The 11,143-nt window shown below is 29.8% G+C and overlaps 1 protein-coding gene across 1 annotated transcript in view; it reads left to right on the top strand.

Annotated features, from left to right (window-relative positions):
- Positions 1 to 2,955, top strand: part of LOC109333883 (subtilisin-like protease SBT5.3) — a 4,727-nt gene extending 1,772 nt beyond the window's left edge. The window contains exons 5-10 of the mRNA XM_019569466.1: positions 428 to 953; positions 1,058 to 1,155; positions 1,259 to 1,489; positions 1,728 to 1,842; positions 2,044 to 2,257; positions 2,352 to 2,955. Of these exons, the coding sequence (XP_019425011.1) occupies positions 428 to 953; positions 1,058 to 1,155; positions 1,259 to 1,489; positions 1,728 to 1,842; positions 2,044 to 2,257; positions 2,352 to 2,905 (1,738 nt within the window). The 3' untranslated portion in view covers positions 2,906 to 2,955. The remainder of the gene's footprint in view (positions 1 to 427; positions 954 to 1,057; positions 1,156 to 1,258; positions 1,490 to 1,727; positions 1,843 to 2,043; positions 2,258 to 2,351) is intronic.

Genomic DNA, 11,143 nt, shown 5'->3' with positions numbered 1-11,143 from the left:
TATATATATATTATTATTATTAGGAGAAATCAACTTCATAAGTTTTTTAAACTTACTCCATATCATAGTTATTAATTATAGGGAAATGTAATGGTTTGAACTAGTGAGTAGATCTAAACCATTAGATAGGAAGTAAGTTTAAAAATATTACTCTTGAAATATATGGATCCCTATATATATACACCTCTAATTATAGTTTAATATTATACGTGCACACAGTGAAAGGAGATTTTGTTAAAAGTGTGATTTTAAAAATATTTTATTGAAATAGTGGTTTTTAGAAGAATAATTTTTTCATAAGTGTTTTTAGTTCCCATTAAAAAATCAAATGAATTGGATGACAATGAAGTCATGGATGGATTGAAATCTATATCTATACATTTGACATTGATAAAGAAATGTTTGATTGAGTTTTTATGATAAATAGGAAGCTTATTGGAGCAAGATATTTTTACAAAGGTCATAAGGCAAATGAGAATAAAAATATGTCATATAATAGCGCGAGGGACTATGAAGGTCATGGTACGCATACATTATCAACAGCAGCTGGTAATTTTGTTTCTGGAGTTAGTGTATTTGGCAATGGAAATGGAACCGCAAGTGGTATTTCACCAAAAGCTCGTGTTGTTTCCTATAAAGTTTGTTGGGAAACACATGCTTGTTATAATGCAGACATTTTAGCTGCTTTTGAAGCAGCCATAACTGATGGAGTTGATGTCATTTCTCTATCTATGACTGGACTAAACCCCGAGGAATATTGGAAGAATATTCTTTCCATAGGAACTTTCCATGCATTTATCAATGGCTTAGTTGTTGTAAGTTCCGCAGGAAATATGGGACCAAACCCTTACACTGTCACGAATACGGAACCATGGGTCATCACTGTTGCTGCAAGCACAACTGATAGAGACTTTACTAATTTTGTTACACTAGGTGACAATAAAACCCTTCAGGTATATATTTAATTAAGTTTTAATATACATGAGTATAAGCATACTCTTAAAGTTAAATATGTGATTATGTAACAAGCATTCCTCATTTTTATTATTATTGCTAGGGTTTTAGCATATCTAAGTTTGGTTTATCATCTCATGAGTTGTACCCATTGATCAATGCTTCTGATGCTAAAGCTGATAATGAATTCTCCGAACTTGCGTAAGAATACTAATACATACCAATGACAAAGTCTAGGAAGAAAAAATTTATATTTTTGATATTTTAATATTTCTCTTATCATTTTGTCAATTGTTGTGTGCAGTTATGTCTGTTCCAACGGATCTATTGATCCTAAGAAGGTTCAGGGGAAAATTTTGGTATGTATTAAGGGTATGGATGACCAAACATGGGTGGAGCAAACAAAAGCAGTGGGAGTGATTTCTCTCATCACTGTACCCAACTTTGATATTGTTCCTGCAACTTTAATGCTTCCAGTTTCAAATCTCAACTATACTTATAGCAAATATGTTTTGAATTACATCAACCACACCAAGTAATTTCCTTTCCAAACCAGAATTATATTTGGCTTATTCATATTAACAATGTTGTTTGTATATGATGCATAATCAAATCTTATAATTTCCTTAATTGGCTAAAGAATATAGGGTCTAATAATTTGTTTTTCTAATTATTTCTCACATCTTTCTTGAATAAGAAATAACGTTTTATGAGTTTGTTGTATATAAAATATTATTATTTTTTCTTATATAATAACATTTTATATTATGTAGGTCTCCTATGGCTACCATTTCTAAAGGGGAGACTAAATTGGGTATAAAGCCAGCACCAAGAATGCCTCTATTTTCATCCAGGGGACCCAATCTCATTGAGCCAAGAATCCTCAAGGTTTTTTTATATAAATTATTTGAAAAGGGTTTTGCTAAGCACTGCTTTAAGAACAAAAGATAAGGAAGTAACAAAATAAAACATGGCACTAAAAAGAAGTAATTCTTTTAATATTTTATGTATCATTTATTTAATGTACACTTGTATTTTATTGTTTCCTTTAAACATTGTGTAAGCAAAATTCAATGTATTATATTTCAGCCTGACATTACCGCACCAGGAGTTAACATCATTGCAGCTTATACCGAAGCAAAGTCTCCATCATCAAACACGAATAATAAACACAATATTCCATTCAATATATTATCTGGTACATCAATGGCATGTCCTCACGTTTCTGGTCTTGTTGTACTTCTTAAATCACTTCATTCTGATTGGAGTTCATCTGCTATTAAATCCGCAATCATGACCACAGGTTTGATAGTGTAGAACTATAAATAGAATGTTGTATTTCTAATATTGAGTTTAACACTATACACTCTAAACATTAAAATATATACATTTCACAGCTACACCATTAGATAATATGGGAAGACCAATTCTGGAATATAATTCACAAGAAGAGGCAACTCCATTTAACTATGGTGCTGGCCACATCCAGCCCAATCTTGCAGCAGACCCTGGTCTTGTGTATGACTTGATGACTAATGATTATTTGAAGTTCTTGTGTGCTCATGGCTATAATAGTTCCACAATAGGGTTACTATATAGAGGGTTTTATGTGTGTCCAAAGCATTACAATTTAGCTAATTTCAATTACCCATCTATCACAATTTCTAACATGGATCTTGGGCATTCAATAAATTTTACTCGTACTCTTACCAATGTTGGATCCCCAAGTACATACAATGTGCACATCAAGGTACCTAATGAAGTCATAGTTTCGGTTAAGCCTAGAAAATTGATATTTAAGCAAAAGGGTGATAAAAAGGATTTCAGTGTGAAATTGAGCTTGAAGCCACATATAAAGAATAAGGCCAATTATTTCTTTGGTAGTTTAGTTTGGACCGATGGAAAACACAATGTAAGGAGTCCTACTGTAGTTAAGAACCCACATCATTGAAATTTATGGTGATATGTATTTTAAATATTTTCACTACCCACATTTTGTGGGCGTGATGAGAAAAAATGTAAATAAATGCAATGAAGTTGTCACCCATGTTTTTTTAGAGGGGAAAAATATGAAATCAAACTTTAAAGAATAAGTATTAATCTGCTCAAAAATAAAATTTAAGTTCAGGAGTCATTTACAAATGAATAACATGTTAGACAATTCATATCACTTGTTATAAAATGGCACATAGGTCAATCATTTAAATATTTGTTAAAACATTAACTTTAACCTCACATTATTGCATAAAAAGAAATACTAAAAACATATTTTTTTTGTACCTATCAGGGCGTGACTATTGAAAGGAAAAATACTCTTGATTGAAGATGTTTACCATGAAGTTTGGTTTCAGTTTCAAAAAAGAAATTTATAAAAATTCATTTTCTTTTCTATGATGTATGAGGTGGACTCTATAGTAAATAATGCTAGCTTAACCTAGCCCCATTATTATCCCTACATCAGTTTATAGTTATATATTGTATGACAAACATTGTTTTAGGTTCTTCGGTGTGTATGATTCTAAAATCTAAGTTCCATAATCTCAAAAAACCAATGGGTAACATTTGAAGCAAACTTTATATTGGAGATTAAAATGATAATATAGAGAGCTCACTGAAATATTATTGCTGAAAATAAGCAATAGGAAATGTATAAATTATTTGGGAGAATTGGTTTGAAAAACTAGCATTACAGAGTTGATTAATTATCCTTAGCAATACAAACTAGTTCTAGTATCTCTTAACACAATTTGCAGAAATTTATGAACACCTTGTTTTAATCCTCTTGTTATGGGTTTCACATAACAAATAACATCTTCCACTAAATTGAACAGAGTAAATTGTAAGACCTAAAAACAACTTCTACAATTGCAAGGGTAAATCCATTTGGGAAAGTAAGGTTATATAAATGTACTTGCCAGAGTAAGGTTATACAACTCAAAGCTTTGTTGGCTGTCTTTTGCAAATTATAACAATCAGATCTAATATGCAAATGGGAAGGTTTCTAACATGAATTAATTGAGGAAGCCAAATAGCACCACATATATATATATATATATATATATATATATGATCATTTCTTCGGCTATTGACTCTTAAACAAAAGTAATAATATATATTTCCAAAATTGCTTGAATACCATCTTTCTTGCATGCTTATACCTTATTATATCCTTGTTAATATTGCATAAAAATATCTAATTTATCTATGCTTATCTGTTTGTAAATATCTATGCAAGAAGCTGATCTGGTAATTCTTTTTCTGTTACTAGTTAATCGATTATGAACAGTGCTTAATTGATTAACTGTGTATTTTTCAGCAAGTGTGTAAAAACCAAAAAGTCGAACTTGAGCTCCACCATACATATTCAACTCCCCCTTCTAGGTGTATTCTGCTACTAATACCTAACAACACAGACTATCTATGTAGGAGAGATAAATATAATTTCTTAAACAAAAAAATGATGATGAGTGTAATTAAGACAAACAAAATATTGTATATTATGAAGACAAGTCCAAATAGTATAAGAGTCAATATCTATTTATTATTTTTGTTTCATTACAAACTACATCATTAATCTTGATGAGGTATTTAAATCACTCTTAAACTATATCGTAACTAACCAAAATAATGAATAGACATCTACTCTTATAATATTTGGACTTGTATTCATAATATAACATATTTTGTCTAGCTTAATTACACTCTCATTATTTTTTGTTCAATAAATTACACTTATCTCTCCTACATAGGTACTTAGTATAATGTACGTATATAATTAGAAATATGTGAAACCTACATACATACCACGATATATGTGGACCTATGTTCCATGTGTGCCTCTTGTGACGTCAGAATCAGATCAACCACGTGAACCTATGAAAAGTAAAGAATGCCTACAAGTGCAACACTTCATTACATTCCACTCAACATTAAATTATTGCCAGCATCACAAGAATCTTACAATAAAACAAAAGGAAAATGTTAAAAAACTGAGAAAGGTTTTGAATTTGGGAAGAAAACTGACAAAAAGACAATAACTCTGGTACATAGATAAGAACGATGTAATATATATGTACTGATAATGACAATATAAAAATTTATATATAGTTAATATATCTTTTATTATTCATTTTTTTATAGTGAATAATATTATAATGACAGAATAAAAATATCTTACATTATGAATATATACATCTTTTTCTCTAAGGTAGATAATGTTATCTTATCCTAGCTACACTGTTATTCCGACATCACTTTATAGTTATCATCACCAAATTGAAAGTGGTTGGTTACGTATGAATGAGATGAGTGACCCAATCTTCCCATATTGACTCTCTCTTGTAAATTATAGGTTGTAAAAAGTTGAAAGTGAAGTTGCATTGAAAACATCCCAATCATATGTGACTTTCTCTTTCTTAATTAATGCCCATGGAAATATTTTGGGTGGTGACATTTGTCACACGCGTGACCCAAAATAAGCTATTAATTCCATATTCAAAATAATCCAAAACTATTTCATCATCTAAATAAAAATGGAATTTTTATAGTAAAATATGGTTATTCGTCTCTAAGTTCTCTGAAAATAGGAAGAATAACCATATAATTTGAAATGGATTAATTCTTAACACATAATATGAGAGAATATCATTGATAATATAAAAATATTTGAAAGGAGAAAAGAGTTAGTGACAATTAATAATTGAGAATAAGACATTTCTTCCTTATACAAAAAAATAATTTATGTCATTCAACTAATAAAAATATAATATATATATTGTTTTATTTTGTTTTGAAAATATTTTTATATAAAATAATTAAATAGGATATATAACATAATTTTATTGGTCAAATGAAATAATTTATTATCGCATCAATAATTTCAGGTGAGAAGATTGGGTCACGGGTGTGACAAATGTCACCACCCAAAATATTTCCATGGGCATTAATTAAGAAAGAGAAAGTCACATATGATTGGGATGTTTTCATTGCAACTTCACTTTCAACTTTTTACAATCTAATAATTTACAAGAGAGAGTCAATATGGGAAGATTGGGTCACTCATCTCATTCATACGTAACAAATCACTTTCAATTTGGTGATGATAACTATAAAGTGATGTAGGAATAACAGTGTAGCTAGGATAAGATAATATTATCTACCTTAGAAAAAAAGATGTATATATTCATAATGCAAGGGATTTTTATTCTGTCATTATAATATTATTCACTTAAAAAAAATGAATGATAAAAGATATATTAACTATATATAAATTTTTATATTGTCATTATCAGTACATGTATATTACATCGTTCTTATCTATGTACCAGAGTTATTGTCTTTTTGTCAGTTTTCTTCCCAAATTCAAAAGCTTTATCAGTTTTTAACATTTTCCTTTTGTTTTATTGTAAGATTCTTGTGGCGCTGGCAATAATTTAATGTTGAGTGGAATGTAATGAAGTGTTGCACTTGTAGGCATTCTTTACTTTTCATAAGTTCACGTGGTTGATCTGATTCTGACGTCACATGAGGCACACATGGAACATAGGTCCACATATATATCATGGTATGTATGTAGGTTCCACATATGTTTTTTGAGGCATTTGTTTTACTCTATGTACGAAAATATAATTGATCAGAAAAATATTTAATAATTACAATTTTAATTTAAATTATTATTTTAACCAATTAGAGATGATGATATATGAAATGGTACAAAAAGTGAGACAACAAATATGGCTAATTGTTAGTGAGAGGAAATACTTGTTACTACACCTGCTAAATTGAATGTCTGAAAGTTTAAGATTAAATGACATTAAAGTGCATGTGTGCCAAAAGCATCGTGGGACACCGGACACAATAATAAAAGTGTACAAAATTTGAAAGTGATTGTAATGGAATTCAACTAGTACATTAATGCAATTCAAACCAAAATCCAAGATATTATACTAGATGACAACCAAAAAGGGACTCATGTTTCAAAAGTATCAGCTTCTGTAAACTACCTTCATATATATCATATATTCATTTCTGCACAATTTCACGTAAGAAACATTTTAAAATATTGAAACGCACATCATTTCATTGAGAATATGAGCAACAAATTAATTATGGTAATTTAAATATTTTTTATCGGATGAACTAGTATTTTGAGATAATAATAATTATGTAGATTGTTCTATGTACTAGTTGGATTCCATTTCAATCACTTTCAAATTTTTTACACTTTTATTACTGTATCTGGAGTCCCACAATGCTTTTGGCACACATGCACTTTAATGTCATTTAATATTAAACTTTTAGACATTCAATTTAGCAGGTGTAGCAACAAATTAAATCAAAAACACTTTTAATTAAGAGAACATTGTCACTTGATTATTTTAGTAGATAAATAAAAGTCAGTACATCTTTTCATCTTATCCCTTATTGTATTATTTTCATAATCAATAAGTCAATTGTCTAATGAATGACAATATGCTAATAAAACACATTTACCTGAGCAAAGAAATTACCAAATTAGAAAATCTTAGTACCTTCTCATTGACGACACTGCCATTTACACCTTCACTCTTGGCAATTAATTTCAAAGGGTAACTAAGAGCTCATTTAACAATATCTGCTCCAACCTGCAGGACATCCAATGTTGTAATTTAGAGGCCATAATCCGTTGTAAAACTCAGTATTAAACATTATAGTTTTTTTTGTCAGCAAGCAATTGTTAGTATATTAGTATTTTGTTGGGGTGAGACTTCACCCTCAACCTCTTACACCCTACCATCTAACCACCTTATAACTCCATTTTTTGTTGATGGTGAGACTCAAACCCACAACATCCTGCACCCCATTCCTTACGACCACCCTCTTCACTAGCAGACCACATCATAGTCATAAAACAACTCACTGAGGAAAATCTAAAGCACCCAAAACAAAAATATCTTCAGATTCAAGAAACTTGTCTAGAAATCAAATAAATTACTCACTTTTTCCTCATCATTATCAAGGGTATCCTTGATTGCATCCACCTTTGATGCAAGTCTCAGCAGTGTACACTCGCCACCAACTACAATACATTCCTCAACAGCTTCCTGAAAGCCAACAACAACATTAACTCGTGGAAACAGAACCTACAAACAAGAAAATGTCACCTTTGTTGCATGTGTGTGACCTTGGATGTTGAACCTTTGTTGTACCTCACTAGGCACTGCATCTTCACCCACCTAAAAATGTCACTAAATTGTACCAAAAGATATCAATAGATGGATATATATATATATATATATATATATATATATATATATATATATATATATATATATATATATATATATATATATATATATATATATATATATATATATATATATATATATATATATATATATATATATATATATATATATATAATCAGGTTATAATCAAGATGGACTTACAACTACAACAACATGAAATAATGAAATTATAGAAATACCCATATCAGATGAGGAAAAGACCAACTTGCCCATTGATTGAAACTCATTCCCATGCAAGTGCAATGGGCATTCTTGTAAATAAAAAATGGAATGAGTTTCATGTTGAAGTTAAAAAGCAATACCAAAAGAAAGTTGGAGCTTCAACATTTTGTAGCTTTCATACATTATGATTGAGGATTTAATATATATGTAAATATTTTTTACACTGTCAGTAAATCATTCATCATTGATTTATTAATTACCATTGACTCTCAAAGAAAAGTAATACATGATGTGTTGACAATGTAAAAAACTTAATACATGATGTGTTGTCAATGTCCAGATATTTAATTCTATGATTAATATGCATATTTTTAATAAAGTTAATGGAATGTATTTAAAATAAAGTTAGATTCCATAATGTACTTACTTTTGTCTGTTTGTTTCTATGCTTCTCTTTCTTTTTCAAATACTTTAATAAATATAAGTGTTTGTCCAAATAATGGTGCCTTCTCTCTCATTTTATTTATAACCTAAAAAGTTGTGTCTTTCATTATCCACTTTTGTTGCAGAACTAGATGGTGTTGCATTGCATGCTTTCCATTTTATTTATAATCTTAAAAGTTGTGTCTTCTATGTCTTCATTATCTTTCACATGGATTCGCCTCTCTCAGTCTGAACTGTTACAGTGCTTGTGGGTCATGTTCTTTGGATGTGCCATTTATTTAGACATTATTTGATTGAAGCACATGGCATAGATATTTAGGTACTCTAGACTTGGCTATGTGTTCTATGTTGAATAGAGTGTAACATGAATTTAGAAATTTTGGACTAGTTTGGAGTGATTCCTATGTGCCAATGTACATAGCCTAAGGGAGGAAAATATAACTATTATTGTACAAAATTTGAAAGTGATTGAAATGAAATCCAACTAGTACATAGAACAATACATAATTATTATTATCTCAAAATACTAGTTCATCCGATAAAAAATATTTAAATTACCATAATTAATTTGTTGCTCATATTCTCAATGAAATGATGTGAGTTTCAATATTTTAAAATGTTTCTTACGTGAAATTGTGCAGAAATGAATATTAGTGAATTGGAGATGTTGATATATGCACATTTCTGAATCAAAGGTGATAGAGGGATGTGGCATGGAATTTAGTGAGAGTATTAGTGAATTGTTGATGCTTAAGGGAGATAGAGGGTTGAACGGTTGGAATTGTTTGATGAAAGAACCACATCTTATAAAAAGGGTTCATTTGGAATACTTGAAGCCTCTATTGGAAGCTATGCAGCTTATCTTGGGAATGTCCCATAATACAAGTGTAGAATTGTTCAAGGGCCAAGACTAGTGCTTATGGAAATTAAGAGGATGACCACTTTCACTTAAAATTTGACACACAAGTATCGTATCTTCTTTTCCTTTATGCTTAAATTTTTATTTTCATACTTACACAATATCATTTTAATGTTAATAAAGAATCAATCTCTCATAATTCCAAGATGGTAATTAGTAATACATGGATCCCATTATCAATAATATAAAAATATAGGTCATAATTATCAATTAACAAATGTGGATATTTATCAAATATATTTTGACACCCAAACAAATATTATAAAAAATGGAATTTTTATAGGAATGTTATGGTTCGAGTTTTCTTTAACTTCTCTGGAAATGAGAAGAAGATCTACGACCAACACTTCCTCTAAGCTATTAATTCCATATTCAAAATAATCCAAAATTATTTCATCATCTAAATAAAAATGGAATTTTTATAGTAAAATATGGTTCGTTGTCTCCAACTTCTCTGAAAATAGGAAGAAGGTCTGTGACCAAGACCGTCTCTAAGCTATTAATTATTTAAATAATTCAAAATCATCTTATCACTTAATTAAATATGAAATTTTAATAGTATTGTCATTGTTTGAGTTGTCTCTAACTTCCCTGAAAATGGGAAGAAGATCTACGACCAACATCATCTCTAAGCTATTAATTTCGTTGAATTAAAACAGTCATATACTAAATATTTCAAAATCCACAAAATGAACTCCACCAACTCTATCAATACAAAATCGACATTTTCAAATCAATAACATTCAACTAAACCAATCAAACAACCTTCGAACTAGAACTTCATTGTCTTGATTATCCTATTGCACTCAGGGTTACATAGGAGTGAGATAAACTCTTATCAAACACAAGAATAAAAAATAGGGAATGGAGTATCACCTGGTATAAGGAGATAAGTTATCTTCTTCTGTCAGTGAAATCATGACATGTGTTATGTTTCTTCATTTCCTATAAAAATATTTTAAAAAATAAACAAAATAGCACACATGTCACAATTTTACTGCCAAGAGGAAATAAGTTATCTTCTGATATGAGGAGATTCATTATTCTCTAAAAAATAATATATTTTGTTTTGATAGTTAAATTTCTAATAAATAATTTTTAAGCGTATAAAAGTCCATGTGATTAGCAAGGGTACCATTTTATTATGGGCGAACTTAGTGCTAGTACCTTCCCCAATCTGTAATCGACTCTCAAGCTCAAAAATCAAGTTCAAAAGACCAAATTATCCTAATTGGGCTTATTAGAGAGTTTTTCACGTTTTAACGTAAAAAAAGTAGTGGCGACNAGAACGAGGATGAGGATAGGATGTGGATTAGGACGGGGATTGGATAGAATGAGGATGAGGATAGGATGAGGATGAGGATGAGGACGAGGATGA

Source organism: Lupinus angustifolius, chromosome LG19 (genome assembly GCF_001865875.1).
Source record: "Lupinus angustifolius cultivar Tanjil chromosome LG19, LupAngTanjil_v1.0, whole genome shotgun sequence".
NCBI lineage: Eukaryota > Viridiplantae > Streptophyta > Magnoliopsida > Fabales > Fabaceae > Lupinus > Lupinus angustifolius.
The sequence above is the reverse complement of the archived record's forward strand: the minus strand, read 5'-3'. Positions and strand labels throughout refer to the sequence as shown.